The 23,408-nt window shown below is 49.1% G+C and overlaps 1 protein-coding gene across 4 annotated transcripts in view; it reads left to right on the forward strand.

The window, feature by feature from the left end:
• The window catches only part of SFMBT2 (Scm like with four mbt domains 2), a 172,807-nt gene extending 155,861 nt beyond the window's left edge, over positions 1-16,946 (forward strand). For all 4 annotated transcript variants that reach the window (XM_016136408.2, XM_016136406.2, XM_016136405.2 and 1 more), the window contains 5 exons: positions 3,495-3,670; positions 4,829-4,995; positions 5,363-5,623; positions 6,443-6,571; positions 13,135-16,946. In XM_016136408.2, the coding sequence (XP_015991894.2) occupies positions 3,495-3,670; positions 4,829-4,995; positions 5,363-5,623; positions 6,443-6,571; positions 13,135-13,275 (874 nt within the window). In that variant the 3' untranslated portion in view covers positions 13,276-16,946. The remainder of the gene's footprint in view (positions 1-3,494; positions 3,671-4,828; positions 4,996-5,362; positions 5,624-6,442; positions 6,572-13,134) is intronic.
• The last annotated feature ends 6,462 nt before the right edge of the window (positions 16,947-23,408 follow it).

Below are 23,408 nucleotides of genomic sequence, written 5' to 3' on the forward strand. Positions count from 1 at the left end.
CTCTTAAGTAGGCCAGAAACTGGCTCCAGATACCGGAAGGACAGGGAGCGCTCATTCTGCAGTGTTCGCACTCATTTTCATGGTAGCGAGTCGATCAGAGCCTTAGCACATCCAGCCCGATCCAGTCAAAGCGGACGCGCTGAGACCACCCAGCCCTGCTGCGGTGCGAAGGCAGCGGATTACCGGCTCCATCAAAGATGACCGTGAGCTCCTCGGTGAAATCTCACACAGCACCTTAGGGGAAAACATCTGTCTGAATTGGGTTTCAAGTGTGTAGGAATCACAGTGGCATCTCAGAGCAGCCACTAATGATGACGGACAGACTCACAGTTGGTGGGAGTATGCCTGCTTAACACTGCATTTGGAGTCGCCTCTTTCCTTCTGCTGTAAAATGACAACTCTTTAGGTCGTGACAACTTTGATATTTGGTGCAAATGGGAAGAGAGAGAGTTGACTTCCGCTCATTTAGCTGAAAGACTGGCAAGTTTTCTGCCATGAGTAAATTAACTCAGCCAGGAGAGACCTGCACTGAGGGCATTCAGTCGTCTTGGTTGCAGAATTACAATGTTACAAAGTAATATTATTACAAAGTGTTTTCAGGAAGAAAGGGCTAAGATCCTCCACGTGGCTCTGTCAATGCCATCCCTGAGCATCTGGGATTCAGATGGTTTTTTCTCCTTCCAAAGAGTAAAGACTCATTTACTAGAGAAAGTGAAGGTGCCATTGAAAAGGTTTGCCCTGTAAATGGGAGAAAAACTAACACTGTCACCTGCATTTGTCCCTCGGCGACTTTCCTATTCATCAAACAACTGTACCGTTTATACTAAAACAAGTTACAGTAACATTTGAGTGCCCTGCTCGTAAGGAGTCTGTCACATCACGAGTCTTCTACATGGGTCGAAGGGCTAAAGTGTAGTGGCCGTGGTGCCAAGGGGAAAAGTAGATTCTAATGTGGCTCATTTCCGCTGTTCTGGAAGAGAAAATTCTTTCTTTCTGATGAATTTAAGTGTACTAAATTGACCTACATTATTTTGAATTTCAGGAGGAAGAATTTAGGCTGTATCTTAGGGGTAATAAAAAAAATTCCAACTCTACACCTAGGGAAATTTAAATACATTTTCCAACACGTTACAGATTTTTCTTGAGGGGAAAGAAAAAAGACTTTTCTTTAAATGGCTTTCGTGATCATCTTTATAAAAGCCAGGTAGAAGCTTAATAGATTTTCCCAGTCATTTCTTACAGTTGTTCAGAATAAAGAAATATCCTGATGTAATTTCAAGTGAATTAGACATCGTTATCAGGAAGAAGCAAGGAGGTAAAGTCAAATATTTACTTTTAGGTGAGTCATGTTCTGCTCTGTGGAAAAGATATTTTGGTTTCTTATTTTCATAAGCAATGGCTAATTCTGTATCTTTTTATTTCACTTTTTGGGGGCTTTTTATTCATGACCATATTTTATGAACAGTAAGATGTAATATTTGGCTACATGGAGATTTATGTGAAAAAGAATTCCCAAACCAAGAGACTTTTCACTGAAAAAGATTTTGTTTCCTTATTTGCTGATTTGTAAACAGACCGATGAACCAGTTTGTTAAAAGGGATTTCTGTGTGTGTACTTAGGTTCATCAGATTATGTGTGTGATGTTTCTGCTCCAGACACAGACCAGTCTAGGATGTTCTGAATTAGACGTGATCTTTTCTAAAATAAACACACACCCCATTCATCGCACAGATTTTCCCTTACTTCAAATGCAGGATTCAAGAAAGAAGAGAGACATTTTACAGGACGTGAGGCTCACGAGGCTGAAAGCCAGCGAGCCACGCCGTGGACCCTGGTTCTGACGAGGCGACCAGTGCCGCTTCGGGGGAAGCCAGGGCCAGGCCTGGCCGCTGCTGAGGAGGGGCGGCTGTTCTGGCAGCACGCGAGGCCGCCTGCCTTCTGCAGCGGTGGGCGTCGCCGCCTTTTTTCCCTTTCGAGTCTTCCTTGAATATACAGGGATGTGGCTTCAGCCCCCGGACGGGAGCCTTCTTGCTCTCCCTTCTCACGCCCCTCACCTGCCACAGAGTGCCTGACGTGGGTCGTTCTGAAAATGAATGATAGCGCTTAGGCCCCGCCGACGTCACCTCCCTCGGACCACGCCGATGGTTATGGATGGACCGTGACAACATGTCGGTTTTTTCACTCTGTATTTCTTTTTGACTCAAAATTTATTTTGATTTTTCCCTACTTTTAACTACGGGAGAAAAGACACCAGCGCTCTTGTTCCCGCATCTCCACCCATCCTCTCCGCCCTGCCGCGCGCACTCGCACGCGGAGCTGAACCCCTGCGTTGGCGGGTCGGAAGGTATCGGAAGGTCGCTCGCACCCCCTCCCTGATGTCGGGGGAACCCTTTTCTCCGCCCTCTTTTGTTCAGTGCTTGGGGCCGGCACGTTGAGCCAACAGAAAACAGGTCAGCAAGAGGAAGGACAGTTAGCACGTGTACACGCGGGTGCTCCGTGGTGAGCACCTCGAGGGGCTGTGGGGCTTCGGAGCATCCGCCTAAGTTACGTCTGACGTAGCAGGGGAGGGAGGTGTGAGGAAAGGCCCCTAGGGGAAGAACAGGTGGGTTCATTTAGGAAAGACAAATGGGATTTTAGGAGAACAAATGGGAGACAAAGCTTCGATGTTTGTTTCTGCTGAGGCCGGTGTTCGTTCTGCCTTGGCCATGGAACTCCTCTGAGGGAATTTATGGTCAGTTTACTCTTGGTCTCTCTCTCTCCTGGGATTAGAAGCTGCCTCAAAGAGGGAATTTATGGCAGTCCTTATTTCTCAGAAGTTTGGGCTTTTAGTCAGATAATGGAAGCTCCGAGAGAACTTTCTGCATCTGTTGAATGTCAAATGTCTTCATCTTAAAAGAATCTTCATGTCACCTCTGGGGTTCTGAGTGGGTTCCCGCACTGACAGCCGGGGAGAGTCTCCCTCCTGTGTCCTCAGTGGTCCTCTGACTTTGTTTCAAAGTGTGCACCGGAGACCATGTCGCCTCGACATCCCCTCAGGCGCTCCGGCCCAGCGGTCGGTCTCTCACCTCTGTCCTTCCTTCCTTCTTTCTGAGGGGATTTATGCTGCCACGGGGTTTTCTGCTGTGTGCTGGCTTGCTTGTCTCTGAGTATTTTCCTTAAAAACTTGTAATATGTGGTTTAAAACCTTATCTTCCTGTTTACAGTAGCCTCATTGGGCCATTTAGTAAATGGCGTGGCTCAGTGCTCTTCACTCGGGATTCAGAGCGAGGGGGTAAAGCGAAAGGCTCTGTCCCACGCTTTCGACCTGCCTGACAAGATGATGTCATTGGAATACGGTTTCTAAGCCCTTTGTGGTGGGGAAAGCTCCAGAACAGATTTCTTTTATCGCCTGTGGCAAAGTAAAGAGCAGCGAGGTGACGAGGACCGCGCTTCGCAGCTTCGCCCGGGCGCCCTGAGAACTGCTGAGGCCCGCGCTTTTCCTCTTTCCTTCTAGGTACAGAGGCAAGACGTACAGGGCCGTGGCCAAGATCGTCCGCACGTCTGACCAGGTAGCAGATTTTTGCCGACGGGTTTGTGCCAAGCTGGAGTGCTGTCCAAACTTGTTCAGTCCCGTGCTGGTTTCTGAAAACTGCCCGGAAAACTGCTCTATTCATACCAAAACCAAATACAGTGAGTGCGGAACCTTGGTCCGTGGGCCTGAACTGCGGGGTCATGTAGTTGGTGTTTTTTTAAGTAACCTTATGAATACTTTCCCATAGGAATCGCTAAGGAAGAATTTTTTTAAAGATTTTCTGTGGTAGGTTCCTGTGGGTGTCTAGCCTGATGTAAGAAAGAAATAGGGGTGATTAAAATCAGGGCAGATTACCCCTGGTAGGCACTGGCACAGAAGAAATGAGACCGTACGCTGTCGCGAATGTCAGTGGACTGGGGGGTTTGGAAAGCAGCGTGGCTGGAAGAGCGCAGTGAAACGAAGTGGTGGTAATGGCCGGAAGCCAGAATTCCTGTCTGGGCTCTTACACTGAGAAGCCGGAACGAGTCCTTCGCTGCCCTGCTCCACGCGGGTCAGCCTTCCCGTCCTCTGCTCCTGCCCCGTGTGAGCCACTGTCCTCTGGACGCGCTGCAGTGGACTCGGTCACTCCGCTCTCTGCTCCTGTCTCTGCTTCACCAGCGTGACAGACTCAGAGCTGCCACCACGGGCCACACCGCCTTTGCTCTGACCACTTCCTGGCAGGCTGTCCCCTCCTTCAGCACTTGCCTCGTCCATCTCCCTGTCACGCTGGTGACCTCTGCCTGCCCTTGTTGGCCTTCCCTCAGCCCCACCCTGCCTCCAGCCTGGCCTCATTTCTGGGCCTCAGCCGCTCCCAGACGCCTGCGCTGCAGGCAGTGCAAGCTCAGGATCTCTCTGGTCCAGGCTTCTGCTCTTCCTGCATGTCCCTTCAGTTATTTCTCATCCCATGGGAGACCACATCTGTGTCATGGTGTCCTGGAGGTTTACGCTGCCGGCCCTCGTTGCAACAGGCTGCTGGGGCATTGCTGGGATTGCCCCGCCCCCCAAGTGTAGAGAGTGCTCTGAGGGCCCCCAGTTGGGATTTGTCAACTTGCGTGTCAGAGCCAAGAATCTGAACATACCAGAAACAGTCATCAGAGTGGGCGTGTCTTTCTATTTTGCGCACACACGTACACACACCTCCCCGTTCTATGCTGTGCACACTCACGGAGGAATTGCCAGAATCTGCCCCTTCGTCCGCTTGTCCATCTGTTCTCTGTCCCTCTGTGAACGTGTGTGTTGCCTTTTTAAAAAGCTTTGAATTCTCTCTCTCCTCATAGCCTATTACTACGGGAAGAGAAAGAAGATCGTTAAGCCCCCAATCGGGGAGAGCAACGTTGAGAGCGGACACCCGAAACCAGCCAGGCGTCGGAAACGGCGAAAATCCATTTTTGTGCAGAAGAAACGGAGGTCTTCTGCTGCAGACGTGGCCGCTGGCTCGGGGGAGGTACGTCTACCCAGAGCACCTTCCAGCCTCCATGGGACTCAGGGCCCTGGCTGGCCAGTAGGCTGGCATCACAGCAAGGGCCACGTGACAGTTTGATGCCAAACAGATAAAACTGCAGGGTGCCTGGGACCCTTCCCCTTTTTTGTTGAGAACAGACGTAACAGTGTCAGCTGCCCTTGCTGGAGAAGGGCTCCCACTGGCCCCCTGGGTGGGACCGTCGGGTGGGTCCTGCGGTGCCACAGCAGGAGGTGTGCACAGGGCCGCCTGGGCGGGGGGTTGGGAGGGCGCTCTGGGGGTGGAGGCCGGCCTGCCGCGTTCGCGAAGGCCTCGCTTCGCCTGACCTGTCGGCACGTTCCCTCCTTCGCAGGAGAGTGAGGAGGAGGACGCAGATGCCGTGGAAGATGACACTGGGAGCGAGGAGACCGGCTCCGAGCTCCGGGACGACCAGACGGACACCTCTTCGGCTGAGGTCCCCTCCGCCCGGCCCCGGAGGGCTGTCACGCTGAGGAGCAGCTCCGAGCCTGAGCGCCGCCCACCCGTGGACAGGGCACGACGGGGCCGTCACGTGCAGGCCACCTCCTGTGCCGTGGGCGACAAGGGCCCGGCAGCCAGCCAGGATACGGCGGAGGTAAAGCTCGCGGGCCCTGGAGCTGGCTTGTCTGGGTGGGGTGTTGAAGAAGAAAACAGATAATGGTTCACAGCCTAGGTTTTGGGACGCCTCTTCAAAGCACTAAAGACGCCAGCGGCCACTCCAGCTTCATTCCTCAGTCAGGGGCAGAGGCCTGGTGAGTTCACATCTTGACCGGCGGGTCAGCGAACGTCAGAATGGAGTTCTGAGGGAAGCAATGGCACCTCTTTTGCTGGAAGGTTTTAAAACCAACCGCAAGAGATTCTTGTCAGGCAACCAGGAGAAGCCCTTGGGGTTTGGGGCACACCACACTCTCCTTTTATAGGGTCCTTAGTGATGCTGGAAAATGGCAGGTCAGCCTGTCAGGCTTCTCCTGAACCCACAGGTGCTAGGTGGTAGCTGCAGGGTCACTGGCACCACCCACCACCGTCACAGGAATAAGTGTGGGAGTGGCGGGCTCTCCTGCAAACGTTTGCGTACGCCCCTCGCCGTTCCTGTCTCCTCTTCTGTCAGAGCTGCGTCACTGACACACAGGCCCAAGATTTCCTGAACTGGGGATTCAACAGCTGCTATCACTGTGCCTTGTATTTTAACCTCTAAATGTACACGTCATTGTACCAAAGTCATAAAACCCAGACAGGCTGCTGAGAAAGTCCCTAGAGACTGGACATCTCTGTGGCTTGAACAGGTGCCTCCCAAGAGACCAGCGGGCAGAGGCCCTCATGGCCCCAAGAGTCTGGCCCAGGCCCGCAGGGCTTTGGAGAGGACCTTGCTGACCGTGCGGTGGTGAAATGACCTGCTGCTCCCTTCCCTCTGCAGGAAACAAAGCCGGAGGAGGAGGGGAGACTGGTTCTGGAGAGCAACCCGCTGGAGTGGACGGTGACCGACGTGGTGAGGTTCATTAAACTGACGGACTGCGCCCCCTTGGCCAAAATATTTCAGGAACAGGTACGGTGTCTCTGCGGTGCGTTTGCTGTTTTCACAAGACACTCTGGGCCTCAGACCTTCTGTCGTAGCCGGCTCCTGAGGCAGGCTCAGGCAGGGGCAGGGGCAAGGCGCTTCCTTGTTACTTGTGTAGGTGGGGGGAAAGTCTGGGGTACACACATCGTCTCCACCGACATCTCCTTGGGGGCTCTTTGCTGTTAAGCAGAGATGGAAGTCCCAGCTCTCCACTCGGCCTTCTCAAGGTGGCGAGTCTTCTGGGGGTAAGGGCCTGGTGCCACCTGGCCAAGTCAGAAGTCTAGGCCCCTGGGTGAGCCCCTGCTGGTGTGGGTGGGGTGGGCCACTCGTCCTGCGGTGGACTAGTCATTGAAAGGTTTGTCTCCCGAGCACCCCTTTCCCGGTCATTTGGCAGAGGGGCAGGCCCCTGCTGGGCCTCTCGTCGTCCATGCCGCTGGCACTTCTGGGTCGCCGGCTTCTTTAGCCGTGAGGCTTGGGGGTGGGAGGCAAACGGATAAGTGGAAAACCCAGAGCACACACCACCACGTCATATCCCGGGTCCTCTAGTCCCGGGCGGTCTGCCTTCTCTCCACTCTCCAGAGTCTTCATGTATGTGTTGTATTATAATGTCCAGGGCTTTTAGGGTTGCAAAGCAGGAGAAATAGGGGAAAATATGTCGACTGATCCTCCCAGAAGAGCAAGTGCTCTGTCCCTCTGTGTTTTATTTGATGCCTCTGCCATCAGTTTTCTTACTATCTTTCCTTCTTTTTTTATAACATATTTTAAAGTTTCTATGGTATGTTAGATGTTGTGCTAAATGACGAATAAATACAAAAACAGTTGATATAATCTACACTTGGAAGGAATTTTAAATTTAACAGGCGAAAAGACTTAAATTAGCTAAAATGTAAGTCATGCCACGCATGATGTGCAGTGAGAAAGGAAGGTTTTTATTTAGTTTCTCTTTAATTAGCATGCGAACAAATTGTTACTCTGAACACGCCACCTTGCACACTCCTCACTGGCCTCGCACAAAAAGTTCACATTGAAGCCTGTGTTCAGTTTGTTGACATTTCTCGCATTGTCTCACAATGTAAATATATTTCTCAAGACCTAATATATATTTTAAAAATACAGTTTCCCACATAATAAATTTAAAATGTGTCCATCCATTCTTTTTTTAGATGACACAAACCAATAGTCTAGAAGGAGGGTAATTCAAGCAATAAATCATGGAGAAAAATGAAAGGCCTCTGATTTCCCATGCTCCCAGTGAATTTCCCACATTTCCCCCCAAGTTCACCATATCACAGTAATGAATTGTAAAAAGCAACTTAACGTGGTTCCCAGCTTTTCCCGGGGAGGGTAGCTGTTAACATTCAATGGTCTCCGCAGGCCGTAGACCCCCCCTCCGTACTAGACCCTCAGTAAGTGCACGCTGAGTGAATGAGCTGTGGCGGGAAGGGCAGGGTCACCTCCTCACCGTTGGGCATTACCTCCACGTCCTCTCCGAGCAACATGTAAAAGCAGACAAACAGGGAAAACCTTCATTTTATGGAAGGAGCCTGGGTAATGAGTGTGTCTCTTCACCTGAAACACGCAGACAGAAGAGAAAGAATTCTAAGAACAGTGTGAGGACTTACGTGACTTGGGGTATACTGATAAGCTTCATTTCTGTCTTAAGAACAAAAATACATCAGAACTTGGAAAACTTGCTTAAAGCACTGCCAAATATAGCATTTTTTTTACAGTGCCACTATTAATAGTTTGTTCATAGTTTATTAATAGTGACACTGCAAAAAAAATGAAAAACATTGCATTTGACTACATGACAAGTGTTGATGACACGGTTTAATGTGTGTCTGTTCATTCGCGGGTACATTCAGCATGCACTGATGGGGCATCTGTTACGGGCCTCGCGATAGTCCGTTATGTATGGAAGGTAGCATTCTAGGTCAGTCTGAAGTTGTGCTTTGCTTTCATTTTGGTTCAGCCTCAAATGCCCAGTTTTAACTGAGCAGCTCTTTTCAGTTGGTGCAATCGCAAAGCAGAGGACAGAGTGTCCCCCTCAGATGCCAGGTTATCTGTGAGAGCCTAAGACCTTTTGCAAAAGGTTACCAGGCTCATGTGATGCCTCCTTTTACAAGTTTGTAGTAATAATCAAGAAAGTGAAAACAAAGCTGCTTTAATTGTCCTTCTAAGCCCAGTTTATAACACTGTCTCAGGAAGTTTCATGCCTTCCCAGGCTTCTAGAAGTGGAGTGTCCCTGGCTCGTAACCATTTCCAGAATCGAGCACTGGACAGGGCCCTCCCTTGAAAGCCTGGTCCTCCTTACCTACTAATTTCTCATGTAGAGAGAAAAATAAGTAGACTTTAATTGATAATAGCTTTATTCCTATTTAATTTTAAATTTCACATTAGGCCATTTTACCTATCAACAATAAAAGGCTGTTGCCCTGCTGTGCTCTCTGAAGTATGCGGGCACTACAGGTTTTTTCTCTTCAATCAGACCTTTACTTCACTAATTTGTGCTATCATCTCAGATCCCAAATGCCACAGCCATGATTTGGGGAGACCTTCAGCGGGTCACTCCCGGTGCTGTGTGAGTTTTTAGACAAAGGAGCCCTGGGTCTTTACTCACCGTGTGTGGGAGATCACAGGGCGTGGGATGGTAATAGCTACGTGCATTTGCTCCCTGGTTTTGTGAATTCAGACACTCTCATAATCTCCAGGAGCGTTTACGGGGATCACAGGCCCCCCGTTAGCTGAGTGCCTGCCTTTCAGCTCTGGACTGTTACGGCGACTGCTTAGAAATTCTGTACGCTATAATTTCCTGCTGCAAACGTGTACCTTTTTCAGTAAAACTCCACACATCTATAACTAAACAAACACAAAACTCTTAAATGAAGTTCTGCCTATTCATTCACCTTTTATGAGTCAGAAACCTATAATAAGCAAAGTACCTAAATTAGTGTTTTATTTTAATAAAAAAAATTCAGGGTAGTTTGCAGGTTTAGTTCACATTCTTTCTGTTTCCGTAGACCTGACTCTCTTCGTTAGGAGCTACCAAGTCTGCACTGAACTCTGTGTCAAAATGAATTTAATTTTTTTCATGTGCTAAGCATAACTTTCATGTTGTGTATTTTATTATATTTTATTTACTAAAATTACTACTCCATTTATGTTAATGCTATATAGACCATTACAAGTGATTTGCTAGCAATTCTGAATTATATGACAGCATATTTATAAAAATTAAATTAACTGTGAGGTCTGTTATTACATGATCAATGAAAAAAAAAATTATTGCAAACCAGAACAAAAGCCACGCACGCGAAAGGACTGCCAGGTGGGATTCCTCCCTCATCGCTTGACTCCTTGCAGTATCACTTGTGTTATTATTTTGCCCAATTTTTCTTCCATTCGCCCACCTCTCCCTCCCTCCCGCCGGGAGACCATGGAGTGGATGCGGGCTGCACGCAGTGTGCAGCAGCAGTGAGTCTGGGACGGGTGTGTCGGGCAGCCGCATTTGACGGCACGGAGCCACCTCCACTGTCTTGCGCGTCAGCGACAGTCTGATGGTCAGGTTGCTAAACCGTAACAGCTTGCGGCAGGCAGCGTGCCATTCCGGTGCTTGCGAACCGGGGGCCTGTTTTATTGTGGGTCTCATCGTCTTCTCAGAGTGAGAACACTGAGTTGCATTTTACATCATCGGGGAAGTTGGAGAATGAAGTGAGAACCCAGAGACGAGAGCCAGCGGCCATGAGGTGGCTGAGTGTGGACGAGCTGCAGGTTAGCCACGCGTCCCACCTCAGACCTCAGGCCCGGTCGTCAGTTCTGCCCGGATGAGAAGCAGGTGAAGGGCCTCAGCCCACCCCACCCCGTGATCTTTGTCTCACTGCAGCTCGGAGTTTTCTGCAGACAGTTCAGCTTGTGTGTCTCCTCAGCCCGTCAGTCCCAGTCGTGCGAAGGCTCCCGTGTGGACGCCGAGAGCGCCGCGAGACACGTTTGACCTGCTCTTAAGGGGACGTTCAGAGACGCAGACTTGATCCCGTCTGTCTCAGGTTGCCCACACTTGGAGTCCAGGCCGAGGGGTGTGGACTTCCCCTGCCCCCACCGTGGCCCTAAACTGGGACCCCTTGTAAATTGTAGGCTCGCCCCTTTGATCTCCACTAACGCAAATACTATCCTGAATTTTGTGTTTGTCATGCTCTCGTTTGATTTTCTCTTATGTACTTTTACGAAGTGATGTCAAAATATTTTCCAAAGTAGTGCATCGGGGTGGCGTCCTATTGATAGTATGGGGATTCCCTTTATGACACACATCTACGTCAACGCTTAGTATTTTCCAAACTTAGTTTCTGTGGCTATGAGATTATATGGTATTGAGAGCTTCATCTGCATTTCCCTGATTCCCTCAGGTCTCATTTTAGGCATCTGAAGCCTTCCTTGACTCCCATGAAAAAACACTGCAGTTGCTCATCTCGTTTGAGGCTGTAGCTCTCTGTCCGTACATTAATTTTCTACGTTGTAATGGTCTGTCTACTTCCCTTGAGATTTGTAGTCTCCTTGGGGAGAATGTTTTGTTCCATGTGGGATCCCCAGAGATCAAGAGAGTGCCTGGCACTTAGTAGGTGCTTAATAAATGCTTGTTGAGTAAATAAGTGACATCCTCCACTGGAATGTGGTACACGATATGGCAGCCCCCTTCTCACAAATTATCTGTGGAGTTATATATATTTTAGAGCTGATTTTTCAGTTGTAATTGATTCTATATGTCCAAGGACAGCCATCATGACTAAGTGTAGGTGTTAAAAGCTGGGGTACAATTTTCTCTCCAGTGTTTAATATCAGAAAACCACATTCCTAGTTCCACTGCTCTCTAGCTCTGTGATCTTAGTTAGATCAGCTAGCTTTCCTGGCATTTTTTCCATCCTTAAAAAAAGTTTTCAGCTCCTAAAATAAGTTCAAGTCTATTCTATCCTGTTCTGTTGATTTCATTGAACCTAAGGATGAAGCCTACTGCACACAGTTTTGTAACATTGGCCTTCTTCTTACTTACAGTGTATTTCTGTGAGGCTCTTGATACCTACAAGGCTTTATATCCCTGGGCCTGCACCTTCTCTGTCCACTTTTGCTGTGACATATGTGGATTTGGTTCTGAACATGGAGTTGGGTAAAAGGTTTCAGACCAAGGGGTTCTATTGTCTGCTCCTCCACCTTGAACAAGACTAATCTGTGTGCTTAGTGGTTTGAGGTCATATTTGAGGCTTGGTTGAGACACGGCTTAGAGTGGCACGCGCCCTAGCTAGTGCTCATCCGCGATGGAGAAATAGCAAGTTGCTCTTGCTTTGTTGCTTCTTCAGTTAATACCTAATGTATATCGCCGCTGTGCTTATTAGGGAATATTTGCATATCGAGATGGTGTTGAACTGATCAGATGATAAGTTAGACTCACTCTCAACACAGGTCTTTCCAAGGCTAACATATATACAGTTTAGTTCTTTGCTGTAGATACTTTCAAGACAGCTAAACAAACCATTCGTTTAAGAAAATGAGCGCCTACGCAGACGTCATTGGCCCGTGCTGCCTGAGGCCCAGGCTCCCGCGCAGTCGTGTGGCTGTGACGTCTGCGTGGCTTCTCGCAGCCCTGGGCACACGGCTCCCCCAAGTAGCAGGAATTCTGGTGTGCCAGGTTCCGCTTGTACTGTCATCCCACCGCCGACCTTGGTCATTGCCTTGAGCCTCAGCTCTTCCCTCTGGAACGTGAGGTGTCCCCTGGTGCCGGGGAGAGGGGTCGCGGTTCTCCTCAGTCACTCAGTCACTCGACGTTTCCATGAAGAAGCCTGGCCATTCTAGGAAGCCAGCGGGTGAAGAGCAAAGACATCCAGCGGGCGATCTTAAAGCTTTGGGGTGAGCCTTCGTGCCCTTCTTCCCGCGGTGCACGCAGCTTAATAGTCACATCGTGAACACCTAAAGGCAAAACAGGAGCTAGACCTGGACCCCGGGGGCGCTCACTCTGGACGACGTCAGCGTGTGCACGCCTGCGTGTGCGTGGCGTGCGTCCGAGCACCTGTGCCCCCCTCTGTGGGAGGCTGCTGCGTAGTCGGCGTGTCTCTCTAGCATCTTCTCGCCCGTTCTGATGTGAGGTGTCAGACCTGCGGCGAGAGAGCCTCTCCTCCTAGTGGAGAGCCCATTTCTAGCTCGGATGAGGTCACAGTGGAGCCGTCGGGGGCCTGGGCCCTGGGGGATGGGCGGTGGGGTGTCTCGCAGCAAGGGGTGCTGAGCGTGGGAAAGCCTCTCCACAGCAGCTCACCTCTCTGGCTCTGCCTCCCTGCCAGCCTGGGCTGTGTTCTCAGCGTGGCCACAGTGCTTTGAGCAAAGAGGATTTATTAACCCAGGTGGGGCATCCAGCCAGCCACGCTGCTCTCTGCCAGCGCACCCCAGAACCAGAGGCGGCGAGAGCAGCCCCGCACGCCCCACACCCCGGGCCCCAGGACGAAGGCTGCTGGGACGATGCCTGGCCTTGGCGCCCACTGTCTCGGCTCTAACCTGGCTCTGTTTTCCGGCAGGACATCGACGGGCAGGCGCTCCTGCTGCTGACGCTTCCCACCGTGCAGGAGTGCATGGAGCTGAAGCTGGGGCCCGCCATCAAGCTGTGCCATCAGATCGAGAGAGTGAAGGTGGCTTTCTACGCCCAGTACGCCAACTGACTCTACCCTCAGCGGAGGAGGCCGGCCCGTTATGTTGGTGATGCCGTGTCTTGGGAAGGTTTTCGGGACTGGGACTTTTGTTTTTCTGGGTTTTGAGAGATGGTTCATATACTGTTACTGAAAAGCAAGAAGCGTGAAGGACCTCCTTCACTTTCGTCCACCAGCCTGTTTCGTAGTTTCGTGTTTTAAAGCTCACTCCAGGACCGCAGCAGTGGCCTCTGGAGAGTGTAAATTAAAGTTCTGTGTCAGACCTGTGGGTCATGGAGGAGCTTTTTTGTGCATTCATAGCTCGCCTTTCTCCTACCCCAACCAGGCAGCTGCCTTTGACCAAGGTCCTTAACCACGGCCCACATGTCCTCGAAAACTAAGGTGCAGTCTGTGTCAGTGTGACCGAAGAGGGTGCCTGTAGTGTTTGCTCTACTCGTCCTCAGACGCATTTATAGATGCTACTTTCATGTTGAGACACGTGTGGCTGTCACCAGTTTGAGCCGATCTTGGCGATAACTCATTTCTCAAACATGTAGGCGATGTTTCAGGATGCAGTTATGGGAAGATGGGCTCAGCCTGCGTCACCCGTCAGAGGTGCCTTTGAAGCAGCCTGCGGGGTGAAGGCAGGCGGCGTGGCACTGGGCGCTGCAGGGAGGCAGTTTGCTTGCGCGATGGACATCTAGAAAGTCTGTTTGCAGGTCCTCTTATGGAAGCTCAAATGTCGCTAACACTGTAATTCAGTGGCGATCAGACCAGGGAGGGGCTCCATTTGTCTCTCGGGAAAGGCTGAGTCGTGTGTTGAAAGGAAAGCTAAGTTTCAGAGCAGGAGGGAAAAGAGACTTGAGGGAAGCGTTTTACGAAGCCGCCCCGTCCCCTTTGCGGGAGCCCTGCGCAGGCTCCCGAGAGAGTCCCTGTGAGTGCCGCGCATTCGGGGCGGCCCTGGCACGCTCGTCACGACAGGCACGAGGCGCCCTGCGGCCCCAGCAGACGCAGCCGAGCGAGCACCAAACCTGGAGTCAGCCCTGGTCCCTAACCGGCATGGCCAGTCACCAACGCCGTGGTCTTGGGTGACCGAGTCGCTCTGGGCCTTGTTCTTGCAGAGTGACAGGTGGGAGCCCTTGGGAGTGGAGTGGTAGGCACGCGTCTTCCTGTCCCCGTCCCACTCTCGCTGAGGGGAAGAGTCGAGGTTGGCCAACACGAGAGGAGGAGAGAGCGGGTGAGAAGGAGGGTGTCGCTGCGGGTTGCCACTCTAGCGCCTGCGGCTGCCTCTGGCTTGGACAGTGCTCATGACATTTCTTGCGCAATTTTCGTAAAATCTGTGAAGTCGTCTGCAGAAAGGCCTGCAGCTCTGTGAACCGGTTGGTCCTCTGTACCAAGCACGTCATGTGTGTATGTCCTCGAGTGACCCAATGTATATATGTTCAAACCCCAATGGCTTGTGATATTGTTACACAGTCGCCCGGATGCCTTTTCAGACTTATGCAAGGAAACCAGGCCTTCAGATCGTTCCGGAGCAGACGCGACAAGCAGAGGCTGTGTGTCTCCTGTTGCTTTATTTTTGTGATAATTACCTTGATCTTTTCTTTTTGAGCAGAGTGTCAACAATTCCAGTCCTACCATGTGGGAGGTTGACTAGCTGCTCGTATCTCTGCTACATTTTAAGGTGTGACTGTCAGATTCGGCAAGTTTGGCTACTAATGCTCACCGTTATTAACACTGTGACTGTCACAGATGAAAATGGAAAACATATTTTGCAGTTGAGACTTTTTGTCTCCTTGTAGCCGATTCTATAGTCCAGTTTTAAACGTTTAAATGCATTTGCCTGGGGACCGCCGATGGAAGGACTGGCATCCTAAGCTGTACTGGTGGCCCTGCCACAAGGGGAGGAATATTGGGGTGACCCACGTTCGGCCTCCAGCCTGTCTCTCTCTTGCAAGCTAAAGTCCCGACCTCCTCGGTTTCCCACCCCTGCCTTCTCAGCCACGCGCTTTTGGCCTTAAATGCCGAGTCTTGCGTTAAACTCTGTCGAACCATCGGAAACGGTACCCATTTCAAGATCTTGTCATCCTCGCTCTGGCTCATTCGCGGTCCTTCGCCGTGGCCTTTGCAAGCTGACCTCTTTCTGTCGCGTTTGAAACGGGAGAGAAGGACGTGGCGGCTGCAGCGTGACGCTGAGCTTTCTGATCGAACGCCACCTTCTTGTGCCCTTTCAAGGAACGGTGTGGGGGACGTGCCACACTGGAGTAAGCAGATCTTCTGGAGGTCTCTAGAGCCTACCCAGAGGAGCTGGAGGCTCCCACAGGCAGCCCGGGCGAGGCGGGCCGCCATTGCTGGGGGAGCTCCCTGCTCCCGCGGGCCAGACGCCCAAGACCCTGCTCGTCCTGTCTCTCTCCCCCGTCTCTCTGCGCCTCCACTCTGCGCGTGCCCGGCGTGGGGATGCTGCCGCCAGAGGCAAGGGGCGCAGCTCGGGGTGATCGCCCTGAAGGTCAGCTGTGTGCCCTCTCTGGCCCTTCTGCGAGCCAAGAGACAGCTTAGGACCGAGAAGATGCTTTTGCTCCCAGTGTTGCCAGCTTCCTGAACTTGGGTTCTTTGGGGATTTCCATGGTGGTGGCCGACACCTCGCACCGGTAGCAGTTTGGCTACAGACGGCAAGGTGGTGTTCGCCTCTGGAGGAGTCGCCTCTCGCCAGCCTCCATCTTAGAAACAGGGCCAATTTCCAAGGTACATTTACTGTGTCGTTACCGTGCCTCTCACGGCAGGAGACACTGATTTTGCACCTGTCCCCACAGTGCCCCAGTACGCGGCGCCCCTCCCTGCCCTGATGCCACGGCCTCTCCTCTTGTCTCCCCGATAACACTCTGGCCCCGAAGTCCCGCCCTCCACGCGCCCGCACCCCACTCACACCCCGCCGCTCATCACCCCCGGAACCGGCTCGAAAGCGCGTCCTCCTTATCCTGGCCGAGCAGACACTTTGCGATCTGGACCCAGGTGTAACCTGAGAGGCAGAAATGCCACCTCGTCTTTAATGACGAGAGTCCATCGCTCGATCCCACCTGAAAACGGATGGAGCTTGCTTCAGCCCCTAACTTCTTGACTTCATTTGTACTATGCTGGGAAAATACGCTAGCCACAAAAATATGAGCATAAAAACCTAAAAAGAGCAGAGTATTCCTGGCATAACAGAACTTCTTCACTTTTCACAAAAAAGCCAACTCCAGTTTCCTTTACCACGGAGTTACGTAGCATGGAGAGTCATCCATTCTGTTTAAATGAGGTTCATTTGATCAAATCTTGACTCACACGCAGTGTTTGAGCTTTATAGCTCTTAGGTCGCGTTACCTTATTTGATCGCATTTGAAAGATTATTTCCTGTGTTTGCTTTGATTTGTTCCTCAATAAATTAAAATGACTCAATCCTTTAACGCTGCCACCTCTGACCCTGACTACACTCTCTAGATGGTTGATTTTGATCAGCCTTTGAAGGCCGGTCTTGGTTTCCTAATTTGTCTCAGAAGTTCGAGTGTCGTATTAGGCAGGTTCGGAGACTCGCCTTTTATCTTATACCAAACGCCCCTTTCTAGGAGCTGTTCCCCCTTCCTTTTGGAAGCACTAGGGGTTTCGCTATGCCTTTCGTAGAACACCCATTTAGATTTATTTCTGTGTATAGAGGTATAAGAACAGTAGTGTTATAATTTCAGTTGCGGTTTGAGCATCATTGTTGCCTTTTGTTTAAGCTGGTGAATCTAGGCTCCGCGTACCCTATTCCGTCTTTAGAAAGCTGTGATGGAACATGCAGTTATTTGAAGGGAAAATAGTATGTTAAGGTATCTGTTGTTGTTAAGGAAGAGATCGCTGGAGAGAGGAGCGTCCTGCCCGTGCCGCTTTGGCGCAGTAACTGAGCCGCAGGGGAAAGCCGCATTAGCGCCTGTCACAGCCCGACGCTGCTCTTATTTATTCCCTGTTCTTTTCTGTTTAAGAGTTTTCTGGAAATTGCTTTACTCCTTTTAACTCGGTTGAATTTTTAAGTTGGTTGATTCTCATAGCTTTTATCACTAGAGTTGGTTTACAAGTATCCAAAACACGATGTGATAAAATCGAGTTGTGCTCATTTTAACCCACTTCATTTGCCTAACTTTGTAATTGCTGATGCGTGGTGCTGCCTTGGATTTTGGTTAAAAGCACTTCTAGTTTAGATGAGAAATAATAACTCATGCACTATCCCGAGCTGCAGACTTTCCATCTTACAGGTTTTGTTTCAAATGACTAGGATTTGGTACCGGTGCGTATGTAGATCTTGTCACATAACCAAGTGGAGCGGTCTTCATGTGGGCCGAAGAGATGCATTGAAGGAAAAGCAAAGCTCTGGGACAAATGTTTGCTGAAAACCATCCTATGATGGGAAATCGTAGGCAAAATTTTTTTCAATGACAGAAAAAATAATCATCTCGTTTGTTCAGATGGGAGCTAGCATGATAATCTGGAAGCGTAAACTATCCCTAGTCATGAAAGTCGAAAGCCTTCTTACCGTTTTGCATTCCAGTTTGAATAGTTTGTATTGAAATTTGATTCATATCTTGTGTATGTTTTGGCGTGTAAAAGGAAAAATTTGGTGTTTTTACTTTTGAGATTTTCAAGAAAAGGGCATGTTGTTGGTTTGCTGTAAGATTGTATTCTGTATATATGTTTTCATGTAAATAAATGAAAATCTATATCAGAGTTATATTTTAATTTTTATTCTAACTGAAAAACCCTTTTTACTTGAAAAAAATTGTAAGCCACATTGTTAATAAAGTAAAAATAAATTCTATGGTGGTGTCTGTGTGTTTGTGTTGAAGATTATTCATTATTTTTAGGGTTTGTGTTAGAATTCTCTTTTTTCTTGCCATGCACTAAAACATATGTTTATAGGGTTTTAATAACCATGGCTCTCAAAATACGTTACCTTTCAGGGTCACCTGCTAGCTCTGGAACTTTCTACTCAAGGAACTTGTTTTTACTCTTTTTTATTAAAACATTACTCCGTATCCTCGCATGATCACCTCTAGCTTCCCCATCCCCGCTGACTTTAGCTCTGTGGTCAGTAAGTGACCTAATGTTGGCACTTAGCAGAGGTCTTCTGCGTCGGAAGAGGTCCCTTCGTCCCCTGCGGTGGCCCCGGGGCTCTCACAGGCGAACATGCTCCTTTCCCCTCTGCCACCGCAGGTCCGGTGGCATTACCTAGGGACAGTGGTGGGGCAAGCGGGGTGTGAGGCCTTTAGGGAAAGGAGGTGGAGGACTGCGGAATGAGTCCTCTGAATCAGACATTCTCAAGCATCTTTAAGTATATTCCTCTGCCCTGCTGACAAGTTCTGCATATGGAAATTTTTGTTTCGTTTTTAATTATGGAAGCTTTTTATCTTAGTAAAACTTTAATAACAGCAAAAAAAAAAAAAAGCCTGAGTAGGCAGACTGAAGTGGGAAGCAGATTGTTCATTTTCTCCAAATACACTAGCAGCAGATAGGTCAAGGGTTATGTGGCCGAGTGTGACCACAGTATTTCCATTTGTAACGAAGATCTTTGATGACAAATTTAAATTTGAATGATAAGGTGAAAACAAACCACTCTCCCAGCTCTCCTTGCCTGACCACTGCAGAGCGACCACCTGGTGCGGGCGCTTTGCGAAATGACATCGTTCTCAAGACGAGTCCCCTCAGTCATCGCTCCCTCCCGTGATGAGACTCATCTCAGCAGAACCTGGGCCGGGAATCGCAAACCCTGACCTTGGACAGTCGACAGCAAAGCACGGGGCTGGTGTCCCGCTGGGGAATGTCCGTGGGAGCAGACGAGGGTGTCCGGCCACGCAGGACAGAATATAAGCCCGGACGTGAGGAATTCAGGATTTGGGGCCCTTACCCGCCTTGGGCCCCCCAGCAAGGGGGCCGGTTCTGGGACGCTCTCACGCCCACCGTGGCGCTCGGAGCCCACTGCGCGGGACCCATCAGAGCTTTATTAATCCCTCCCGTCCTCTCGGCACCCAGATGAAGCGTGGCGCTGGGGAATGTGGCCGCTTCAGGTGACAGGACCTGGAAGTACTAGGAAGTTCACGTCTCGTGGGAAAACTGACTAGTGGGAGACCGGACGCAGCCGGCAAATAAATCCCTCTGCCGTCCTGCCCCAGCGGGCCCGCCCCACGTGGCGGAGTGCGCGGGCCGGCCGCAGTCGCCCGCAGGTCTGAACGACGCTTGCGCTGCCTCCCGAAATCACGGCCGGCTCTGTGAGGCGCCCCTGGGTGTTGAGCTTCCCCCTCCAGGCCTGGGGGTCCACCAGGAAAGCATCGGCTCGTCAGCCCGCCTTCAGGCTTTGTTTTCTAGGGAGCCAGCCTGTGGCAGGAGGCAGCCGCCATTATTCTCGCACGTGCAACGTGCAAATAGTGGCGAAATATGCTGGACACACCCAGCCCAGCTGTCATCTGGAGCCCTGGAAACCTATCAGCCCTGTGTAATTAGGACCGCTCGTGACACAAATCCGTTTTGAATTATGGTAAGACATGGGTTGAAGTTCCAATTAAAAATGTCTTTCTGGCCATTAAAGTAAGACGTGTGCATTATAAGAAATTTGGAAAATAAAGGCCAGGCATTAAATTGACCCATTATGTCACTATGTCCAGCGACCCCTTTATCATTTTCCATATATATTTCTAACAGTATGGAAATCAAGCTGTTTATACCATTTCAAAATTTTTCACTAACTTACTTTGTAATCATATTCTCTGGGGTGGAGTTAGTATTTTTATATATCATTTTTATTTTAAATGTTTCAATAAATTTTTTAATTATAAAAAATTTTATATATCACCTACTCAGTTATTATTTTTATGAGATTTTTGCATATGAATATATGCATCTCATTATTTTCCTGGTGCATAAACTCCGTGGAATATATCATGATTTGCTTATTCATTCTCATATTGGTGGACCTTTAAGTTCTTTTTCCGCGATTTCAGAAAAATGCTGCCGCGAAGCTTTTCATACAATTCCTATGCACACGTGTGAGAGTGTCTCCCTAAAGGGCGTCTCTAAGACTGGGCCCGATGGGCTGTGGACTTTGCAGGTGCACTGGGGACGCCTGGCGTCTGACACGGTGCCTCCGGTTTGCACTCCCGCCAGGTGTGTGAGCCGCCCTGCCCCCCACCCCCCACCCCCGTCCCGCCCATACCTGGCAGAGTTTTTTGTGATTGCCTCTGATGAGTGTGGACATGGTAACTCAAGATACTTTTGATTTGCATTTCTCTATCACTCGCAAAGTTCAGCATCTCATACGCTATGGGCTGTTTATTTTTTCTTTTACAATTGTCTGCTCATAACCTGTGGAGATCTCATTCTCCCTCCTGCCTATCTTTCTCTCTCCGATTTATAAAGGTTTTTAAAATAAAACTTCTTGACGTTAATCCCATATCAACTGCTTGTGTTGCAAATTTGTTTCTCTGTATTGTTTTTTGTCTTTTTGCTTAATTTTGTCCTTTGTAATTCAGAAAGGTTTTGGTTTTACTTCAATATATCATTCTCTTCCTATGTGATCATAGCTTTTATTCTTTTGTTTAAGAAACCTTTTCTGCTCTGAAGATATTAAGACTGTCTCTTTTGTTTTCTCTTAAAAGTTAATAAGTTTTACTTGTTCCAGTCTCTCTAGGATATATGTGTATTTTTGGTTGGCATCTCCAGTATCATGGGACCACGACACATCCCTGCTACCCGGAGTTACCCCTGTTCCACCTGCGCCACGGGACAGGACAGTGTTTGTAATTACTGCGTTCTGATGGGTGTGAACACTGTGGTAGTACATGGAGTGAGGCCATTAAACCGTCCTATTCCAATGGCCCGGAGTCGCCCGTTTCCCAGACGGCTGACCTTCGCCTATGTTGTGTTTCACATTGACCTGTTAGTGTGGGTCTGTGTCTGGCTCTTTCTTCGTTTTGTGGGTCCGTTTGTCCATACCTGAGCGATTACCACACTAAGCAATATGGCTCATAATAACCCTGGATTCTTGGAAAGGAAAATCTCCCCATCTTATTTTTCTTGCTCAGAATCATCTTGGCTGTTTTTAAACCCTTTATTCTTAATGAGGAATTTTAGGCACAGCATGTTGAATTCCATAGAATCCTCTGTTGGGACATTGATTAGAACTGCATTGAATTTATGGGGAAATTGGGAAATCATTGATTTCCTTTACACTGTTGAATCTTTCTACCAGAAGATGGTGTAATTTTTTCTTTATTTGTGTCTTTTATAAGTTCATCAATAAAATGATGATGTCTTTCTTCATAGAAGCATTACATATATTTTGTTAAATATATTCTGTATTTTATAATTTTTTGGCTACCCTTTTTCTGTTTTATTCGCTATTACTGGGAACTCTATGGATTTTTATATGCTAATATTCTATCTAAAATCTTCAGTGAATTCAAAGGAAGTTCCATCTTGAATTTTTTGCTCTTTTTTCCTTAGTGTTAAGTGATTTTTATGGTTTTGGAATTTGGGTTTGTAAGCTCTCTTTGGGTGGGAAGTATCTGTCTGTCTGTCTATCAATCATCTATCTATCTACCTACCTATCTATCCATCCATCCATTCATCCATCTACCATCTATCTAATCATCTATTATCTATATCTATCTATCTATCTATCTATCTATCTATCTATCTATCTATCTATCTATCACCTACCTATCTCTATCCATCTATCCATCCATCCATCCAACTATTATCTACTATCTGTCCATCCCTCCATCATCTATCTATCATCTATCTATCCAATCATCTGCTCCCCTTTTTTCCTCCTCATCGAAGGAATGGTCTTGCACGTTCTATCGACCGCCTCTGAACAGAAGCAGCTCTCGCAGTGTTGGGAGGGGCGTTCCTGGCGCGTGGTGGTACCGGGCTGCGGCGTGTCCAGTCCCTGAGCCAACGGTCCGCCTGGGTCACTTTCCGGCGGTGAAGCTGATAAACCCTCCCGCTTTCCCAAGCCCGTTTTGCAAGGGTAGGCAAGGCCGTGCAGTTGGGGGGCCTCCTCAGATCTTGGCCTCAAACCCTGAGCTCAGCTCCCCCCATCTCTCATGAAGAGAGCGTCCGATGACAACTGTCTGGGTCCTGCTCTGGAGCCCAGCAAGCCTGTGGCCTTAGCCCCACTCACCACTCTGTGTTTCTGTACCTCTTCTGGTCACCGGAGGTGGTCACCTTATTTCTTAGCTCGGCTATGCCTTACTGATTTTCTCGTGTTAGCCGTCACTGCTCTGTTAAGAACAGAGAAGGTATGTCCAGGTTTAAACTTAGAGAACCATCTTGATTAAAAGTCTCTCCAATATTACCTTTATAAAAAGTTCCAAGCAGGTGCTATTAGAGCGTGTTCTGAGAATAAAGCTAACTTTTGCATTACTGAGGCTATTTAGAAATGTGATTTTTAGCCCATACGAAAATTCATATTGGCATGGGGTTCATTTAAGTTACAATCCTCCAAATGCTCAGCTACTTGACATTTCTAAATGTCTCTTCTGCATAGTTTAACTCCTAGTAAAACCTCAATTTTGTACCAATGGTTTGAAAAAAACCTGCTTTACATATTATCCCCTTTAATTTCCTGTCACACCTCTCTAGCTGAGGGGCGTGAAGCTGGAGCACTGTCACTGTGAGCCTGGGTCTGTTTTGGTCAGCGCCACACCCGAACGACACTTGTACCTACCGCAGTTCGAGCAGAGTGATCCCTTCTCAGCCCTCCGTTGGCATTTAGACGCCGTCTAAACACAGACGCTTGTGCCAGGCGTCCTTGACACATAAGTGGCTGACCTGTGCCATCCCAGTATTGCACACGAACGCGCCGAAATGGAAATATTTTATGAGATGCTTAAGCCTATGCGTGGCTAATTCTCCTTATGAGACCCTAAGAACACAATTCATCTCCAAAAATGTTTCATACCTGGTAGGCGGACGCACAGTGCTAAGTCCGTTAGGAGAAAGAATAGCACTGTGCTGGCTGCTCTAGGGCAGAGCCACCTACGGGGAGGGGGACCCTGCCCAGAAATTACCATCGAGGAAAAGGAGCTGACGTGGGCACGATGGCGCTCAGCTCCGGCTGGAGCTAAGGAGAGGGGTGATGTTCACGTTGCTTTTCAGAT

This window comes from Rousettus aegyptiacus, unplaced genomic scaffold (genome assembly GCF_014176215.1).
Source record: "Rousettus aegyptiacus isolate mRouAeg1 unplaced genomic scaffold, mRouAeg1.p scaffold_m13_p_10, whole genome shotgun sequence".
NCBI lineage: Eukaryota > Metazoa > Chordata > Mammalia > Chiroptera > Pteropodidae > Rousettus > Rousettus aegyptiacus.